Below are 21,080 nucleotides of genomic sequence, written 5' to 3'. Positions count from 1 at the left end.
TCCCTTCTCTGAATCTTTGTGAGTTCATTGCTATGATTTTTGAGATGAGGATACTGAAACAATCAGCAATACTCAGACTTGAGGTGCAAAGTAGTAACTAGCAACAGTTTGTTTCACTTGTTGTTCTTTTTGTAACTCTTAGTGTCACATTGACTGTTTTAATAAGTTTGTTTTTAGAGAAGTAGGCACACATTTCAAGGTCTCTTGAGTGATAATAATTAATTTAGTGCTCATCTCTGCTTAATCTTAGGCAGGGTTATTTTTTCCTTACTTACATCATCTTGCATTTCTTTTCATGAGATCCCGTCTGCCACTTCAGTCAACCCACTCCCTACTGACAGTTCACAGCTCTTCCCCGTTGTTTTAGATGTGACCATTCTGAACAATAAAAATTCCCCATTATGGAAATTCACAGTTCATTTCTACCTTTGTTCCTTAGCTTTCACCTGATTAATCCCCTATGAGTAGTTCCTTCTTATCTCTAAGTATTTCACCACCAAAAGCTCTCTCTAAAAATTGAAAGTTTTCTAACATATTTTAACATGGTTGGTTTTTTGTGAACAACCTTCACATCAGATAAGCTGCACCCCTTAGAAAAATTCATGCTTTTTAAAAAAGCCCTGAATAAATCCTCCCTTCCCAAGGAAGCATTTGGGAGCATGGCAGCTGGGATATTGTGGCTTAGGAGGGCTCTCAAGCAGAGTTCCACTGGGAAGAGAAGCAAAGAACAGAAACTCTTCAGGATAATATTACTGGGAGAGAAGGAGCCAGGAGATAAACTTCTCATATTATCTAGAAATGTGCATAAACCAGTTTCTGCTGAGTGGCCATGAGTTCCTCTAGTAAGTCACTAGATTTGCCCATAAAACCCTGTAGAGCAGAATAGGATAACCTTGAATCCAACAAAGATTCAGATTCCTTCTGCAAAATTTTCCCACACCCTACTCTGCAGCAAGATCAAATGGTAACATATGGCACCAATACAACCTCGGAAGGGAAGCATTTAATTCTCAAATAGCAAAGTGGAGTAGAAAAGGTACCTTGACAGACACAGGCTTTGTTCTTACGGTCACCTACTGTTGATCCTTTCATAACACAACAGAATGAAGGGAGTTCAGGGATACCAACACATTTAGAGTGGGTATCTTTATCAAGAAGGTGAAGACCATTAGGCTTAAAGGGAAGAAGAAAAGAACACCAAGTTCCTCCTCTTTCTCCCTCCCTTTCCTTTTCTCAGGATTTGGATCTGAATTAGACTCTCGTGGCTCTCCCACCTCCAGCTTTGATTTCAGCAGACATCTCAAACATGCAGACATCTGCTCTATTCATTTGTCAGGTACAAGAAGTCCAAAAAAATTTTTTTCTGGCAAATTAATAGGACTTTCCACCCTCCCACACCCCTACTACTGAAATTATGTCTCTACTTAAATATTTAGGCTACCAAAAACATCTTTAGGGTTTGAAATGGCAAGTGTAGAAATTTTAGTTGTGGATTCTCTATCATATTTCCCCTTCTTTTTTACTACCAAATTTCTTACTTTTTTACATAAGACAGTCTCATTTTCAGATCTCCAGTAATATATAGTAAAGACATGACAATTTCAGGCAGATCCTTTATTAAATATGCAAGAAACAGGCACATTTTAGTATTAATTTAAGTGATTTTTTGTGATGCTTTAAGAACTGATTTTATGAAAATTGTTTAAGAGTCGAGTTACTCTTTTATTTGTTTGCTCACTGATATATATGCATGGCAGTTATATGTGTGCATTAAGGGTAAAATAAAAACAATTTTTGTAGAAAGTGTGGCTATAGATACTTAGTACATTTAAAAGCATAGAAATGTTTAGACATTGTGACATAAATTAGGTATTTCCTAAGCAACAAGACATTTCTGAAGTGCATTTGTTATGTCTGCATTGCTAAAGCCATGTTTTCATTTATATTCTTGCCTGAACCATAGTGATAAAGAAGCATGCAGTTTGATTATGGCTTGCACTTCAGAGTACTCACTCATATTTTCAGTGTTCCAAAAATTAATTTTTAACACTGTAAACAGCACTTACATCCATCCTAGAAACAAAAGTCACTTTGATGTATGTCTATTGTGACTTTATACCAGATGTGCAGTCTGTGTTAGTCACCAAAACCTTCAGTAAGTGTTTATCAGGGTGTTGAGAAATTTGTTCTGCAGCAATGTGTTCTGAACACATCTCCTGTTAGAGCTTTGGTTTATATGAGCATTGATAGCCTAGATATTTCCCAAAAAGTGTTTGAACAATCTTTTCTTTCATTTTTCCAAGTTCTCTGTAGGTAATTAATTGTTAAGGTTATATTATTTTTGGAAAAGAAAAAAAAAAAAAAAAAAAAAAAAAAGCCACACTGGTTTTAAATACCAGTTTAAAGGTGGATAGTGAGGCTGAGCTGCTTTGTGCTGTGTTCCAGGACTGAAATGTGGGACTGCAGAGGAATACTCAAACATTAGGATATTAATAGACTATATAGTAATTTAATTGGGACAAGCATATTTATGAGTAGTTGGGAGAAAGAAAAATAGCATCCTCTTTGGGGAGCCTAGGAAAAAGGCTCAGCTACAGCATATGAATTTAGTTAAAAACCAGAGGATAACAGAGAGAAACATTGGTCAAAAAATCAAAACAATATTTAGAAAATTCAATGAAAAATGAAGGAAGACACAGAACAAGAGCATGGATGGAGTAAACAGATGAAGAACCACAGAGAAGAGCAAAAGGAGAAGCTTTGTTCTGTAATGTTTTGAGAAGAGAGCTGAGATGTTTTGATGTAGTACATGTCTATGTACTCATAGCTGTCAATTCAATTCTATTTGTTTATTATTAATATCTAATTAGAGAGGTGCACATCTCAATAAATCTTCAGCATTATTTCTACTTATCAATAAACACATTTGAAAGGAGGAGAACAATTTCATGTACCCCGGGCATTTTCAGTAACAAGTTTTTGTATATAAAGAAAACAATGCTTTTGGTGCCTCTATTGCAACATACAAATAAAGAAATTCTGTAAACCAGGAGGTGGGAGACAATTTATGACTGCTATTTATTGTGTAAATTTTTCCCCTTTCCCTGTTTTAATGCCTTATTGTTTTTCTGATCTACTTATTAGGTTGTTTCATGCCAGGTTTGCAAAATAGCTGAATTATAAACTTATTTTGGACTTCTTATGTATATGCCATGTGTATATATGCATCTGGATTCTGAATTTTTAGTGAAAAAACACAGTACAGTGTTACCACAGATGATATTGCATAAGAATTTATATTCTTATAAGCTTTTACACTAGCTGTTTTTTAATTCGTATAGAACTTTCTTTCAAAATGAGGTCATTTTCTTTTGTTTGTGAATATCCCCACTTGTTTCAGCATAAGTTAACTGTGTCCATTGTTTCTTGTCTAGCTGTACCCCATAAAATAGGGCGGATAATTGATGGAAGCCCTGCGGATCGCTGTGCAAAACTTAAAGTTGGAGACCGGATCTTAGCTGTGAATGGCCAGTCTATCATTAACATGCCTCATGCAGATATTGTGAAGCTCATTAAAGATGCAGGTCTCAGTGTAACTCTTCGCATCATTCCTCAGGAGGGTAAGTCAATGGCCCTTAAAAACAGGAAGAAAATTTTAAGTAGCCTCCAATTAGCTTAAATTATGTCACCACTTGAAAGAGCAGCTTTTGTTCTCCTTCCTCCGCTGTAACGTGCAGCACACCAGAATTACAAGCTTGGAACTAGCTCAGATAGGATCTGAATTCTTGAAAAGGTTTCAAGTTATGAAAGGGGTATTTAAAGCAACCCTGGAGAAACCTGACAGAGAGAGAGAAAGAGGATGTTAAGGTCTTTTGCAAGAATTGTCTTCTACATGGAAAAGCACTCTACAGGACAGCCAAGTTTTGAATTTGTTCCCTTATATCTTGCTATAAGCCAAGCCAAAGTTTGACAAAGTGGTTCACAAGAGGCTGCAATGGCTGTCACTAGGCATGTTCAGCTACATGTGACAAAAAGTGATGTGAAGGAAGGGTTCACATTTGGCAGTTTTCTCCATCACTATCATATAGTGATACATCACTGTAAATGCACAAGGCAGGAAAGAACTGAACCCTGAATTATCTCGTTTCTAGGGTGAGGATAAGGGAATAGACTCATTATTCTGGTCATTACTCCACATCTAATCAGTGAAGATCTTTTGAGGTTGGTTCCATGGGGTTTGGTGTTGATTTCAGGGCTTTTTTTAGTTTAACAATGTGCTGCACTGCTGCATGAGTTTTACCACATTAATGAGACTATGTTTTTGTATCTCAGCAACAAATACCAGTAGAGCTGGGAATGACACACAGAAAGTAATGGAATTACTTAATGATCCATGGTCCAGTTAGATGACCTTCACTCTATGCTGCTGCACCCAGCAGTGGAACAGGGAAATAGTCTGACACTGGTCATAGACTGCAACTGAGGGAACTCATCTACTTGTTAAATAAATTCAGTGAGGGAAAAAACACAAACATACACAAACTTAGAATTCACATCAATTAGCACCCTTGTAATTACTGGAGGTCAGCTTTGCAAGCATCTAAAACAAGTGCGATGCTTCATACAGTCCATGAAGTTTGTTTAAGCCTCCCTGGTATCCAGGGATAATAACATCATTAATAGTTCAGTGTTAGAGATGGATACATTAAATTAGAAAGAAAGCAAATGTACAGCTGAGTTGTAGTACTACAAGATGTTCTGAGGTGCTAGTGGTGAGAAATGATCTGTGTCCAAGGCATAGTTTCTGTGTGTGACAGTGTGACACTGGAACACCTCATTCACCTTCTGATATTAACTTCCCAGCTTATAAAAATTGGTAAAAAATCTAATACCTCTGTAATATACTTTCAGATAAAAAGTACCATATAAATGCAAAGCAGTTTTAGAAGCAGCCCATGATTTTACCAGTTCATCCATAGTTATGAGAGTAATGTAGAAATGAAGGACAACATTTCCAATCTTTGTCTCTAAAACTTGCAATACGAGAGACTCAAAGATGCAAAATGGGCAATTACAGCCTTAAGCATGGTAATTACAAAGACAAGTACCACTTATGCCTGCATAAAGAGTGTTTTAAGGGCAAATATACAAGCTTTTTTGATAATTCATCCTAAATTGAAAATATTTTTAATAAAGTAGATAACATTTTTATAATAATTGTGAGCATAAATTAGATAACTAGAGAATATGCATCCATAGGGAAAAACTCACATGTTAAAATTAAAAAAAAATATATTAAAACTAGATTTAATATATTAAAACTAGATTCAAATGTAAAACTAGGAAAGATCTATATCATGTGCAGCTATTGCTGTTAGGGATGCTCAGCCATATGTGTGTCCATTTTGTTTGTTTTGCACAATGCCACACTGGCCTCACTCCTTCTGTTGGAGGAGGAATAGAAAAAATATAATATTTACCTTTGCTACTGATAATGCAGGAGCTTCTGCAGTGCTCTGTTGTCCTGTGGGCAGAGCCTCTATCATTTATGCATCCTAATAGGTAAACAGTGAGCTGGACTGTCCTAGGGTGTTCAAAGAAATATATTTGATGAGAGCTCAGTAGCAAATGTGTATGCCCCAAAGTCCAGCAGGTAACCTGAATGAAGACTGGCATCTTTTATTTATAACAGAGTTACAAAACCATATCTTCTATGTCAATCTGTCTTTTTGTATTTTGTGTTGTTTGGAAAGAATGATTCTGTTTTTCTGCACTGTTCCTATGTGAAACCTTAGTTGTTTGACATAATACAGTGAAATAAAGCATCGGTTTAAATGGTTAGTCCGAATTTATTGAGATTGGGTTTGCTGTTTTACTGTTCACACTCCTCAAAAATTTAAAAAGACAGGAAACTCTTGATGAGCTCAAAGACAGCAGGAGCTAATGTAAGGACACCAGTGTTTTAGCTTCAAATATCTTGTAGCTGTGCTAAGGCACATGCAGGACAGGGAGGTGATTCAGGACAGCCAGCACTGCTTTACCAAAATCCTGCCTGACCAACCTCGTGGCCTTCTACCATGGAGTAACTACATCAGTGGACAGCAATGGACAAGGGAGGAGTTCTAGATCTCACCTATCTGGACCTCTGTAAGGCCTTTGACACGGTACCCCACAGCACCCTTCTCTCTAAATTGGAGAGAGATGAATTTGATGAGGGGACTGTTCAATGGATGAGCAGGTCGAGGAAGGTGATTCTGCCTCTCTACTCCACTCTCATGAGACCTGACCTGGAGCTCTGAATCCTGCTGTGGGGTCCTCTGGACCTGTTGGAAGCAGTCCAAAGGAGGGTCAAGAAGATGATCAGAGAGCTGGAGCATCTCTCCTATGAGGAGAGGCTGAGAGAATTGGTGTTGTTCAGCCTGGAGAAGAGAAGGCTCCAAGGAGACCTTATTCTGACCTTGCAGTACTTAAAGGGGACTTATAAGAAATATGGGGACCAACTTTTTAGCAGGGTCTGTTGTGATAGGCCAACTGGTCTTACAGTTTTGAACTAAAAAGGGGTATATTCAGATATAAAACAAGAGGGTTTGGGGTTTTTTTTATGATGAGGGTAATGGAACACTGGAACAAGTTGCCCAGAGAGGTGGTAGACGCCTCATCCTGGAATTCCTGACAAAATTCAAGGCCAGGTTGGACAGGGCTCTGAGTAGCTTGGTCTTGTGGAAGATGACTCTGTTCATTGCAGGGGTGTTGGACTAGACAATCTTTAAATGTCATTCCAACCCAAGCTATTCTATGACTCTGATTCTGTCATTCTGTCATTCTATGATCAGTATTTTTATGCTTTAAAAGAATATGTGAAACATGGAAGCAATTTCCCTCACTGAATTGTGTTTTAAATAATGACGGTGTCAACCAGAATTATAGAAGTCACCATGATTTCAGATCCCACAGACTATCAAAAGGAGGCCATTAGGTTCAAATGTCTTAAAATCTAATTATAACCTGAGAGAGTAAAAGCGACAAAGCATAAATTTGCAGAGGTAGCGCGTGACCAAAAATTATTATTGTGTACCTTTGCCCTTTATTAAACGCTGCGGTGTGACAGGTCTTTAATCTCCATCTCCCCATTCTGCAGAGCTGAACAGCCCAGCCTCGGCCCCCAGCTCAGAGAAGCAGAGCCCCATGGCCCAGCAGCACAGCCCCATGGCCCAGCAGAGCCCCCTGGCGCAGCAGAGCCCCGTCGCCCAGCACAGCCCCGTGGCACAGCCGCCGCCTCCACAGCCCCTCCAGCCACAGGGACACGAGAACAGGTTTTGCATTTTCTCAATGGTCTTTTATTATTTTCCTCGTGTGTTACTCTGGAGTCAGGAAGATATTTTTTATGGAGTGTTTAATCTCTGGTGTATCATTTACCAGCCAACTTCCCATGTATAATTTATGTATATACATTAGCAAATTTGTCTGTAATGGAAATCGAATGGTAGGAGATAGAAATTTTGTGACCAGCTTCATTAAAAGCTGTGGGGTGATACAACTTCCTGTGACCTCCAATCAGCACTATTTAGTCTTTGCATTATATTTTTAGCATATTAAACAAGGTTGATTACACTGACTGTCTTTATGCTAATCTTCAGTAACCAACACATATCATCAAGATCTTCTTCCCCAAGTGATGCTGGTTACAGATTGTAACTTTTCTCTTGTGAAAATACTTGAGTTCACTTGTGATTCAGACACTACACCCTCTAATTCTCCTCATTTAACAGATGTCATACTTTCATTTGCCCAGAATTATTTCCTTTCCATTAGTCATACTAGGAAAATTATTTTGCCTTATACTTCATTGAGTACTTTTTCCAAAAGTGATCACCTTTTGGTAGACGTATGGTTCTGACAAAATTCAATACAAAGTTTTTACAAAAGTCATTCTGTGCTGTTGGAAGTCAGTATTAAATATCTGTTAAATTGGGAATTTTCAGATGGGACCAGCAAACGATATTAATTTAAGTTCTAGAAAGAAATTCTGTAATAATTATACTGAAAAGTGTAAGCTCTAATTCCTCATGTCACCATTTACAAACCCAGCAAAAATTACAGTGCCTCCACCTGTGAATTAAAACATCTTCTGATATCCAGCTGTGGCCATATACTGGGAACCTGCCTAAAGGTTACTCTTACTTCAGAAAAAGGTCAACTATCGCTACTTCACATAGTATTATTTTTCACAAGATTTTATAAGTGAAATTACAGCTTGTTTGTATAGCCACATACATTGTTTCTTTACCAAAATAAGAGATTAAAACTCTTAAGAATATTAACTAGTTTTTTTACTTCCAACATTAGTAAGGCTCAGTATCACAGTAAGCCTGTTTGTCGTCTATCTTCTTTTTACAGCATCATGATATTGATAATCTTAATAAAGAGGATTGCATGTATGCAAGCAGGTCTTATTATAGATGCTATGTACAGGTTTTAAAAGAACACATGGCAGCAGTCTATTTTAATCTTCTCAGAAAAGTCAAAAGGAAGTAGTTCTGATGTTTTTGTGTCTGGTTAGACATTCAGATTATTAAAACTATTGTGTAGGAAGATTAGGCATAATCTTCTGTAACTACATTAATTAAAAAATGAAGTGTTGAAACATATCAGACAATTTGAAACATTTAGATTCATATTTCCTTTTTATATATAAATCAACATAATCAAAAACAATGAAAAAACATTTTTTCAGAGTGTAATTTTTGTAATCAATAAGTACATTTCAAAATCCCTTTTACAGTCTGTATGTGTCTCTGTATCTGTATATGTCCATGAACAGACATGGTCACTTGGTTGACTGAAAACTTCCAGTCCATTATTAAAGCAGAATTTGAAATGTCTATTTCCTGTATAGGAAAGAAATATTTCCTTTGGCACCTAGGGAAGAGTGTAAGAACATCCACTCTGTGAACGTTTATATTAAAATATTAGCCAAACCACCATTACAGAATTACTTTGCTAAAAGAGTTCAGGACTTTCTTTATGCTTCTTTAGCACACCACATGGCTGAGGTAGGAAAGTTTGCCGTAAGGAATGTCCCTTACATCACCCTGAAGTGCCATTATGTGCTAATTTCCATGTGTCAAGGGCAATTCCCATCTGAATAAAGTAAATAACTAATCACTGTATCTCAGAAAGTCACATTTTCTTTCAAATTTTAGGACCCATCTCCGAGTAACCAGTTACCAGCTAAAGCAATATTTTGCTTTTTATTAATTCCTCATAACCAAATTTATTTTCTTTCCACCTTGTGTTATTTCTGTGCATAACGACTGACATGATTTTACTGACATAGTTTTTAGCCAGATAGCATCATAGGGAGTGTATAATAAAAATAACACACAATGTATTAACAAATGTTATATCAAAGAATACCTTTCATTTAAAAGGTAACAGCTAAGACAGAAAATTCATCCTTTTTTAACTTGAGAAGCTCACCATAATATTTTATGTCAATGAAAGAGGATATAAACTGCACTGATATCCCACTTATTCTAGAGAAATATTAATTTTGGAAAAAAGCACTTTATAAACTCAGTGAATTATTTTGTAGTGAGTATAGTGGGTGTTTTCACGTGCAGTTTCATTTTCAAAATAGGCAAGGTAAGTGGGAATCGAGAGGCTTTTTCTGTTCCTGTCCCTTTGAGTCTTCCTGATCTCACTGATCCAAGCTGGAAAATTGCGTAGTACCACCTGAGGGAAAATTGCTTATGCCCATGTTTCAAAAGTGCTCACTGTTTTTGGATGCCTCAACTAGTTACCCTGGAGAGTTTTGCAAAATTTGCTCCATGCAATTTTGCAGCCAGGCAGCTTCACCCCTCAGTGCTGCATGCAATGCACATTCTCAGTGGTTTGCTGCTCTCTGAAACGAAGCCGTCGTGCCTTCCTCAGCTACAGGTCAGAGGTAAAAGCCAGGCAGGATGTGAAGCCTGATATCCGGCAGCCCCCGTTCACAGACTACAGGCAATCCTCCACGGACTACCGGCAGCCCCCGCTGGACTACCGGCACCCGCCGGTGATGGACTACCAGCAGCCGCCGCCACTCGACTACCGGCAGCCGCCGCTGATGGAGTACAGGCAGCACTCCCCCGACACCAGGCAGTACCCGCTGTCCGAGTACAGGCAGCCCCAGGTACGGACACACTCTGCACGGAGGGGATGCAGGGAGGGCTGTGCGTGTTGTCTATTGGGATTTCAGCGCTGTGTCCCACAGCACACTCCTGGAACAGCTGGCAGCCCATGGCTTGGACGGGAGCACTCTGTGCTGGGTCAGGAACCGCCTGCATGGCTGGGCCCAGAGAGTGGTGGTGATGGTGCTGCATCCAGCTGGGGCCAGGCACCAGTGGTGTCCCTCAGGGATCTGTGCTGGGGCCAGTTCTGTTCAATAGTTTTATTGGCAACAAGGATGAGGGTATTGAGTCTTTCATTAGTAAATTTTGCAGACAACGCTAAGCCAGGAGCGTGTGTCAGTCTGTTGGAAGAGGGCTCTGCAGAGAGACCTGGAACAGTTGGATGGATGGGCAGAGTCCAATGGGAGGAAGTTTAATAAGTCCAAGGGCAGAATCCTGCATTTTGGCCACAATAACCCCCTGCAGCAGTATAGGCTGGGGATGGTGGGGCTGGACAATGCCCAGGCAGAGAAGGACCTGGGGGTTCTGGTCAGTAACTGACTAAACATGAGCCAGCAGTGTGCCCTGGTGGCCAAGAAGGCCAAGGGCATCCTGGCCTGGATCAGGAATGGTGTGTCCAGCAGGAGCAGGGAAGTCACTCTTCCCTTGTACTCAGCACTGGTGAGGCCACACCTCGAGTGCCGTGTCCAGCTGTGTCCCCTCAGTTCAGGAAGGACATTGAGTGCTGTGTCCAGCTCTGGCCCCTCAGTTTAGGAAGGACATTGAGACCCTTGAGTGCATCCAGAGGAGGCAACGAGGCTGGTGAGGGGCTGGGAGCACAAACCCTGTGAGGAACGGCTGAGGGAGCTGGGGGTGTTTAGCCTGGAGAAAAGGAGACTCAGAGGTGACCTTATCCTCTCTACAGCTCCCTGAAAGGTGGCTGTGGTCAGGTGGGGGTTGGTCTCCTTCTTCAGGCACCAACTGACAGAATGAGAGGACACAGTCTTAAGGTGTGCCAAGGGACATATAGTCTGGATATTAGGAAAAGGCTTTTTATGGAAAGAGTGATAAAGTATTGGAATGGTCTACCTGGGGAGGTGGTGGATTCTCCATCTCTCAGTGTGTTTAAGACTGGATATGGCACTTGGTGCCATGGTTTAATTGAGGTTAGGGTTGGGTTGGACTTGATGATCCTGGACGTCTCTTCCAACCTAATGATTCTGTGATTCTGTGAAGGCAGCAGGGTCTGTAGGGACAGGTCATGGATATTGGTAAGGAAGATGCCACCACGGAAGGAAATGACACATTAAAGGGTTTTACTCTGAGCTGCTATTTCTCTGTAGAGGAAATTACTTCCAAATCATTAATATTAATGTATAACTGTGTGGTCTGTAAATGAACATTACATTTATAATTGTGTGACTGTAATGTTAAATAAATGACATTTTTAAGATACTGGAGAGTTGAAATAAAAATTCTAACATAAAAAGCCTTTTCATCAGCAAAGGAATTTTTTTCATTCTTGGAATATACTCATCAAACTATTGTAGGTGTACTTAGGTCAGACTGCACTTCTATAGCATCCTTGAAAATTAAGATTTTATCTAATAGGAATAAATAAATAAAGGAATGAAGATCCTGACTGATAAAACTAAATTTCTGTTGGTAATAGTCTGGAGGAGTAGAAACTAGCCCATGCAACTAGTTTCTTTGACATCAAGACTATCTGACAAAATCAAAGAGATGATGAATTAGATGGAGTTATGGTACCTTGGACATGACTCCTCTGATGACAGATACTTACTGACAGTTTTGAAGGCTGAGGATTTAGCTCAAAGTTCAGACTTAGGAAAAAATCTTCCTTTCTTCTTACATAAAGGCAGGAAAAACAGAGGTCAAAAAGTATTAAATTGTAAACTTCTGGTCAGTGTATGCCAGAACCATTGTAGTTTGTACATCCGTATTTTCAAAACCAGATATGTAAACCACATCAAGAAAAAACACTGTAATTCCTAAACAGAATCCAGAAAACCCTATGAAAATACTGTGCATTTCATTATCTAAATAGCAAATCTCTATCCCCATGTGCATACCTTATAACATGCTTCTTAGCATCTAAAGCTTTTTAGCTTGGGTTGGCTGTTTCCCAGCATCTCCAGTTTAATCTCTAATCAGTAGACTGCACAACCCAAGCTTGCTCTTTTTCTCCTGCTCCCATGGATCTTGCACTCTTGGCTGATAATGGATCAGAAGCTACATCGAAATTTCCCTCATGGACCCTTCTATGGACCTTTGCTTATATCAAGTGGATCAATATATTTTGAAGACATCTATTTTAAAGTTTTCTTGAATGCATATCACAATGTCCATATAGTTAATTGTCTTTCATTTTGTATTTGTCTGTACAGGACTTTGATTATTTCACCGTTGATTTGGAGAAAGGAGCCAAAGGATTTGGGTTTAGTATTCGAGGAGGAAGGGAGTACAAAATGGATTTGTATGTATTGAGGTTAGCAGAAGATGGACCAGCAATAAGAAATGGAAGGATGAGGGTGAGTAAAATGCATTGTGACATTTTTTTCAAAATATACAGATATGTTTGGTGATGGAGCCATAGAGAAAACTTTTTTTTCACCTCTGACCTTTTAAAGAAATAATGCCAAATACCTCATAAAATAAAATCATTCTGTAGGAGTTCAAGAAATTAGTTGATACATGTAGTAGATACCTGTAGTTTCTTCACAAATAAATGTATTACTTCTGACTGATAATACCTTTTATCATGTTATAATTTTTTATCATTATTATTTTCACACTTATCTAAGCAAATTAAAAATCTCAGACAATGTTTGATGTTTCTTAGATAATAATAATAACAGAATTAACATTTGGGTCTCTAATCACAAAAGCAAAGTGGTAACTAGATGACATGTATTAGATAACTGAAACCTAAGACCTCTTCTGCATTATTTTACTAATTTAGGCAAGTCATCTTTGTAGTGTTTGCTAAATTTGTTTATTGATCTTAATCTTGTTGGTAGGGAGCATGATTTTAAAAAAGTAAACACATTGTCTAGATAGGAAAAATCACCTAATCAAAAATAGAGACATTTAATCTGTCCAGTTGTGAACATAGGCAAGACTACAAGAGTCAACATAAAAATTTGTTTATGTATCTAATTAGTGCAGTCATGTTCAACCAATATTTAATTTCAAAGATGGGCAATGAAAATTGTGTTCTGTACAGTGGTAAGAAAGATTTTACAAATGTCATGGTTGTTACACTTCTTGTGTTTCACAGTCTAAACAATCTGATCAAATTTGATGTCTTACTGAAAGAGCACTGTCTTTCTGTGTATAACTCAGGAGTTTTGCTGCACTTCAAATGCCTCTTAGAAGAACTGCAAAATTCAGTTGTTCCTCAGTTGTATCATGGAGTGCAAGCCCCTGAGACTGGCAGTGGTGGCAGAAGCAGTCCCTGTGTCAGGAAAACCAGTGAGACAGTCAGGCAGGCAACTGGTAATTGAGGTACACTCCCGCTGCATTTTTTGTGTGAAATACAGATGATTTCATGCTGCAGCTAGAATTTTAGCTTAAGAGTATCTTCTCTGGTCTTCATTCTTTCCTTTAATTTAGTATTATTGTTGTCAGTTGCTCTTCACAAGAAGCCATTTGCAAGATGTACATTAGTAGCTATAATGTCATTAAAGATGGAGAAAAAGCTGTGCTTTTAACAAGCTCTGGAATCACATGTTTGGAAACATATGGCTAATAATACAGAAAAAAATAAAAGAAGACCTTTGAAGAGGGTTAATTTCAAATAATAACCTGTATAAAGTAGAAAATTAACATCAAAATCTGTGCATCATTTAAACAAACTAGTGCTAAGGAATGAAGTTAGACAATTCACTTTTTGAATAGCCAAAATGTAGGAAGTATTTAACATGAATATGGTTTGGGGTTTTTTTCAATTACATTAAGAAAAGTTCTGTATGCTTTAATGAATATTGGTAACATAGTTTCTAAAGTAAGTTGATTTAAAGCTTTTTCATTATTCTGGCCACAACACATAGCCAAGTGTTATTCTGGCCAGATAGCTGTAATTGGGATTTTTTTCTCCCTTTTAAAAGCATCATTATTTGGAACCAGTTCTACCATACATCCTTGTCACTGAGTCTTCTCTTTTATTCTCCTCCATCACAGACATTTTAACTTGACAAATGGGTTTGGAATGTGAAAGATTTTTATATTCAGTGACCTGTGACTGACGGACAGCAGAAGCTCAAGAAACAGCTTCAAATCAAAAACAGCAAAAGTAGAAACAAACAAAAAAATCTTGAAAGAAATGTATTACATAGGAAGGTGGGCAAAGGAAGCAGAATTCTGTCCCCACATTTCCCTCCCTAAGTTTACATCAGCTATTAACAGTACAGGTTCATTCACACTTCTTGGCTGGTTGTTGCATCTCTGTATCCCTCTGTTTCACAGGTGCATCTCTACAGCAAAAAATGCAAAACTTAGGGCAGTGTTTCTTGCTTTAGATACCATTGTCGTTAAAGACACAATTCCCTGATCCTAGGCTTTCACCAAGCCATGCTGAGGATACCAAACCATGCTTCTGTGGTAGGATCTTGTTGGAACACTTTCCAGCTAAGAGTTCTTCTGATGACCTCCTTGTCTCCATTATTGTTCTGCTTGCTGTTTCCTCCTTCTTGAACAGCCTTCTTTAATTTAACTGAAGCTTTACAGAGAAACGTTGAAGCAGATAGCACAAGGTGCAGATCATATTTATAAAAGGAAATAATGCACATAATTCCAGCCCTATTTCCACTCACAAAACCAAGAAAAGAAAAATAAAACCAGCTAAGTTGTTGCAAAAAATAGATCATGTAAGGAAACATGTGTACCTGTAGAGCACTTAGCTGTAATAAGCAAACATATTCCACAAATAACATTTTGTTTTCAATCTAGGTACAGCCAGAAAAAGCCCTGATAGAGACTGATTCATATTGATATAAAGCTCCCTATTTTACAGAAAGAGATAAAATAATTACCTTAAAGTAATACAGCTGAAGCTATGCTAGTGGTTTTATAAAATTGTGTAGTTGAAGAAGTGAAATCTTGAACTGAAGACAGCTCCAGGTGGGGAAGTCAAAGTCTGTATATTTACTCTATTATTTACTGCAAAACCACGGTGATGGAATAAGTTCCCAACAGCTGTATTCCACTTGTACCTGTGCTAAAAAAATCTGAGAGTCCACCACCATACATTCAAAAGGTTCTAAGGTCTCAATACACATAAAAACATTAGGCATAACAGATGCAGAGTATATTAAAGTAAAAGATATGATTATAGGAAAAACGGATGTAAATAAAGAATTGGAATGGAGCTATCTCTTGTAAAAGAAATTCCTCCATTACTGAGGAAGGTAAGTATGGAAGGAGTACAATATGCCAATTATAGCAAAGAGAACTTGAACAAGAAAGCAGTGATAAAGCAAGATGAAGAAAGTGACATCAAAATCAGGACATCCTTATGAAATTTTCAGTTTGATCTTCCAGCTTTTATGAACTTCAGTGAGACTTGTGAGCAGACAGAGAGCAGACTCATAGAACCAGCCCAAGAAGTGATGATCTTCCTCTGGCCCTGCCAAAACTGTCTAGATTTGTAAATATTGATGTAAGAAGGAAAAAGATTTTATGAAGTTAATTGTCACATCAACATTTACAATCATAATTGGATTATTATTCTTGTCTCCCTTCCCACTGGGGATGGCATGCTAGGCACGTTGTGTTTTTATTGGAAACAAATTCACCAAGGAACACCCCATTGTAGAACTACAAGATCTATAATAGTCTTCAATTGCACTTCATGACAGATGAAGCTTTCTACTTTGATTTTCTGCACAATTGTTCTGGGAACTGGAAAGGTGGAAGAGCACTGAGTTGATGTCATACAGAATTCATCAATTTTCTGATCCTATTGCTCTTCTACTCAGGGATCCCTTTCTGCCACCCAGATAGATACTGAATTAAGTCTTGAGGATCAACAAATTACTCCCTTAAAAGCAGGTTTGAAACTTTCATGGTCTTTTTACACTTAGTCATGGCACCTTCACATGCACTGAGATTTTTATTGGAGCCCATAGACCCTGCAGAAAGCCAAGCATATATCTTAGTTTAACTTGGATTCATTCATCACCAAACATGGGGAGGAAATGCCCATCAAAGGACCCAGAGGTCTAAAGGAAACTGATTCTTTACAGGCATCCTCTGCCCATGTGGTTGTTAAACTCTTCTGAACCAGTGTTGGACAACCACAGCCATAAGTGCAGCTGTGATTGTCATATCATATCAGGTCATACACCACAATTACTGTGGCAAGATTTTACTGCAATTTATGGATAAGAAATATGGCAGCTTCTCACAGGAGACTGCTGTAAGGGAGAACCTCATCACTACACTGGAATTTAATACTGACAGAGTATTTTATTTAGATATATAAACTGTATTTAATATATGTAAATACTGACTTAATTTTGACAGCTGAGCAGAGAGCAAACTATAATGTTGAATTCCCAAAAACCCACCTATGACTGTGCTCCATGAGACAAGGATATATTAAAATAACCATGAAAAAGTTCAGATAACTATTAGTGCCTTTGTTATCTTTTCTCAGAATGGCAGACATCTCAGCACATCAGCATTCTATTTCTCAAGCAATCCTAACATCAGAGAAAAACACTGAAACTAGTTGGTGATGGCAATATTAAGAATAAAGCTGCAAGGTCCAGTCTCAGAGTCTCAGGGAAAGGACATGGCCCACACACTGTCAGTGACAGTCATATTGAGTTGAATCTGTCACCAGAGACAAGGGACATAACACAGACAATGTGGAGCACAGTCCCCACAGCCTTCGAAGATTCAGACACTACTGGAAACAATTTTACAGGTCTATTTAGATAAGGCTCATGCTTACTTATATTTTATTCTTGTCTCATGCTGAGGACAATGATTGGCAGAACTCTGCTTGGAGATTTCTATCCCTTCCTGTCTTAGAAGGAAGGGATAAGTTCCTTACTGCTCTCAGGGGAGTTGTTAAGTGTGGTAATAGTGTTTGCTAGACATGAGATACGATCAACAGATCTCTCATTGCCTTCAGTGATATCTCCAGCAGCCAGCATGTTTATTGAAACCAGTGTCAAACAAACAGCCTGTGGCTGAGGGCTGCAGAGGTCCAGAATAACATGAAATTCTTGAAGAATGAGGGTGAAATGTGCTTTTTTATAGACAGTGTACATCTGTGTCATTCTGTCACTTTGTGAGCTACATCCTTTTTTTCACATCTTCTGCAAAAGTGATATATCTCATCCCTGACATTTCTAGTTTCATTGTCTTGTCAACTCATTTTTTCTCAGTCCTCATGCACCATTTAGCCCTATCTCTAGCTTCCTGCTATCTCCTTATGCTACATTATTTTTCTTATTTTATTGTTTACTTTTCTTATATTTTAGCAGGACAGATATCCGAAATCCAGGCACGGCAGAATTCTGTATCTTCATGCTCTGCAGTTCTGCTTTGACTCTTCTCTTTTCCTGTTTGTTGTATTTCTGGGGTTTGCATTCCTCTTTTTGTTTCAGCCATACACAGCTGGGGATAAAACCAGGCACAATGGAAAGGAGACTCCTGTAGTGTCAATTAGGAGTGTGTTGTTCTGTGTGTTGTTCTGTGTTGTTGCATAAAGGTCTGTGTGGCCTTGCTTGGTTGTTGCAGCTTGCCAAGTTAGCAGCACTGTGATGCTCACACCAGTAACCAGTCTCTGCTGTGGTCAGGTTCATGACATTCTGTAAACCGGCACAGTTTATGTATTTAATAATTTCCCATAATAACAATGTTCACACCAACCTCATTTGTGGTAATTCAGAAACCTTCATCCACCCACACCAAAAATTATTCCTAGCAAAAGGGGAGAGTTGGGTATTCAAGAGCCAAGGGTCAAAAAAGGCAGGCAGAAAGAGGGAGTCTGTCTCTTATTTGGAAGGAAACAGACCTGAAGTTTGAAATAATGGAGGACATAAATATTACATTTAAAACTGCTGTCAAAACCCATGTATGAACATTCAGCAACATTCAAAACTGACAGTTTCCCTTTTGTATGTGTCCTAAATCATATTTGCAAAAAAGTTATAGAGCTCCTGTCAAACTCATAATCTGATATTAAAGCCCTCTCTTGAGCCGTAGGAGAAATAACTTTGAGTCTCCTTTGAAAAGTCTGGAGTCTAGGCTTCTGAACAGTATGGTGGCATGTAATAGTTGGCTATAACTATGTCTCACAGAATAAATCTGATACCATTAAGACTCTCTAGGCTTCTCAAAGGATCTGGTGGTATGTAAACATCTGGGCTCTCTAAATGCTGAACAACTGTGGAGTTTAACAAGGTAACATAAATGAATTTGGAATAAGACATTTACAAACATCTCAAGTCAGGGTTCCCTGAAATCACTTAAGTTCAGGGAATAGATAGTCAGAGATGAGTTAATTAGGACCCTACAGTGTTTGGTAAGTGTCTCTCCCTCTTGCTTCATCATGGTGTTTTTCCATTTCACCTTTCTTTATTGCTAGGTATTGCACACGTTTTTCTTCGTGTTCATCTAGTCACTGAATCACTGTATCCCTTTTTTGCAGCCCATGATTTTTAGATTCTTAGTAGATCAGTCATCTGTTTCCACCAAATAAGAGATCATTCCCTTTCTGAGGTTTGGATGTAATACAGCTTCCATAGACACTTTTTTAAGTCCATATTAACATGTGCAAAATATCCTCATTCTTTTTTAAAATTAATTTTCAGTTGCTGTTGTCTTCCATCTCAGAGATGACAAAATCCAACAGAAATGCCTGGACCACATACCACATACAATTCTGTTAGATTCCTATTACACAACCAAATTTTGTACCAGAAACCACATGCAGTTCCTGTAGTTTCATAAATAGGAACCTTCTAACATTTGTGATTCTGGTCTCCATATGTTATTGTTGTATTTTTGCAGTCCATCTAGTCTTTGCAAGGTTGTCTCGGCTGTTTGTAGTCCTGTTGCTAAAGGAATGTGGAAAATGGGTAAAGATGAAAAAGCATTGATAATCAACAGGACTGATATTTTTCTGTCAATGACAATCAAATCAAAGCTTAAAAGGAAAAATGAACAATTTCTTACTCTACAGTAAATAGAAATCCTTGAAAGCATTTTGCCATGCAGACCCCACAATCTGCACTGACTCCTCACTTGTGTAGAGCCTCTCTGAGATTTCTTGTTAACGAAGAAAAGAGCATCTATTTGGGATGCTCCATCAGTGATTAGTCCCACATTAAAGGATGATTTCCTACAGTCTGCAGTGGAAAACACCCAAGGTTGCAATCAGTAAGTATAGTTAGCAAGAAGTAGCTCAGCTCAGCTAGAGGGTGATTAGAGCAAAAAGCATTAAAAATAGAGAGAAACAGTTGTCACACAATAAAGACAGTAGGTGACATACTGACATTTCTTTATCCAATCAAGAAAGCTGCAGGAAGGAAATAGGAAGAATGCAGAATAGCTTGATCAGTCATGAGTTTTTACAAAAATTTAATGCAATTCCAGTATCCAAAAATGAATGAAAGATTTACCAGTTTAATCTGTAATTTCTGATATAGCATAATTTGGAATCCTATTTTAGATTGGAAAGAAAGTACAAGACTGACACACTGCTGAGTGACTTACGAAAATCCTCAGGTTCTCCAGGTCCTAAAAAGCAGTGAAGTCTTACATTCAGAATATTAGAGGAAAGTGGATATTGCTGCTGGGAAGCCTCTTTGCAAGTTTACTCAAATCACAGCAAACACAAACGTAGGAGGAGCATTGATAAGCCCTAAGAGAAAAGGGTTCTCCAGGTGGTGCCCTTGCACTGCAGGGATTCAGCCACTGAGCCCTCAACATGAGTGAGGGCTTGAGAAGGCTGTCAGAAACTCCTCTGAAAAGTAACTAATATTTGGAATAATCCCACACATCAGGGGCAGAAGTACACTCCTGGAGCATACAGTGCTCCACCACCAGCAGCTCAACTAAGGTTTTGTGCATGTATCTGGAAGACAAATGCCCACAGAGTGATTCATGCCAGTTAAGTAGGCCATCTTTTCTACATAAGTAGCACTTACTCTTAAAACCTGCAGCATACATGGCTTACTTTATGCAGTAATATAAATCTTACCTTCATAATAAGCATTCAGTGAATGTCAACACTGTCATTGCAGTGGAACAAAAAGACAAAGATATTCTTAGTCCCATCCATTTATTCTGTGATTTGTGATCCAGCTGAGCATACAGGAAGATGTTAGGTATTCCCACGGAATTGCACGTCCCTTTGGGGTAATCTAACTCACACTCCAATTCCCTACTACATTCATCACTGTCCAACCTCACTTGTAGTGAGACTAGGTGTGATTGATCTGAACCCAGAGAATTCAGCTGGGATGCTCAAGCACATGAGCTGGATGCCAGCCTGTGGCAAGAGGAGCTCAGTGCCGGGTAAGTGTAATTGGCAGAACTCAAGGAAGAATATATTGACATGCAGACATAAACCTGATCAACATTCTACTGTCTGCACAACAAAGAAATGCAAACTGGGGCCCTCAGGGGTCCTGAATACATTTTGACAGTATAAAAGCTTAATAAATCAAGAGCAAATTTACTGTAGGTGAACTGTATTATTCAGCATTTCTCCAAAAATCTGTGTGTGTTTTCTAGAATTTGTTTGCAGAAAGGTAAGGAGAAGATATATTCCTCTCACACACTTAATTAACATCCTTCTTGCAAAGTTGTATCCAGTTTGGCACATTTGAAGCATCCTTCTAACTCTATGCCTAGTAGCAAAATCTTTCAAGCCAGCTGTGGAAAACA

The 21,080-nt window shown here is 38.5% G+C and overlaps 1 protein-coding gene across 13 annotated transcripts in view; it reads left to right on the top strand.

Annotated features, from left to right (window-relative positions):
* The window catches only part of MAGI2 (membrane associated guanylate kinase, WW and PDZ domain containing 2), a 703,046-nt gene that overhangs the window by 649,928 nt on the left and 32,038 nt on the right, over positions 1-21,080 (top strand). For all 13 annotated transcript variants that reach the window (XM_063396964.1, XM_063396963.1, XM_063396971.1 and 10 more), the window contains 4 exons: positions 3,435-3,620; positions 7,139-7,313; positions 9,934-10,174; positions 12,560-12,703. In XM_063396964.1, coding sequence (XP_063253034.1) covers positions 3,435-3,620; positions 7,139-7,313; positions 9,934-10,174; positions 12,560-12,703 — 746 coding nt within the window. The remainder of the gene's footprint in view (positions 1-3,434; positions 3,621-7,138; positions 7,314-9,933; positions 10,175-12,559; positions 12,704-21,080) is intronic.

This window comes from Prinia subflava, chromosome 4 (assembly GCF_021018805.1).
Source record: "Prinia subflava isolate CZ2003 ecotype Zambia chromosome 4, Cam_Psub_1.2, whole genome shotgun sequence".
In the NCBI taxonomy this organism is placed as follows: domain Eukaryota; kingdom Metazoa; phylum Chordata; class Aves; order Passeriformes; family Cisticolidae; genus Prinia; species Prinia subflava.
This window is presented reverse-complemented; position numbering and strand designations above follow the sequence as displayed.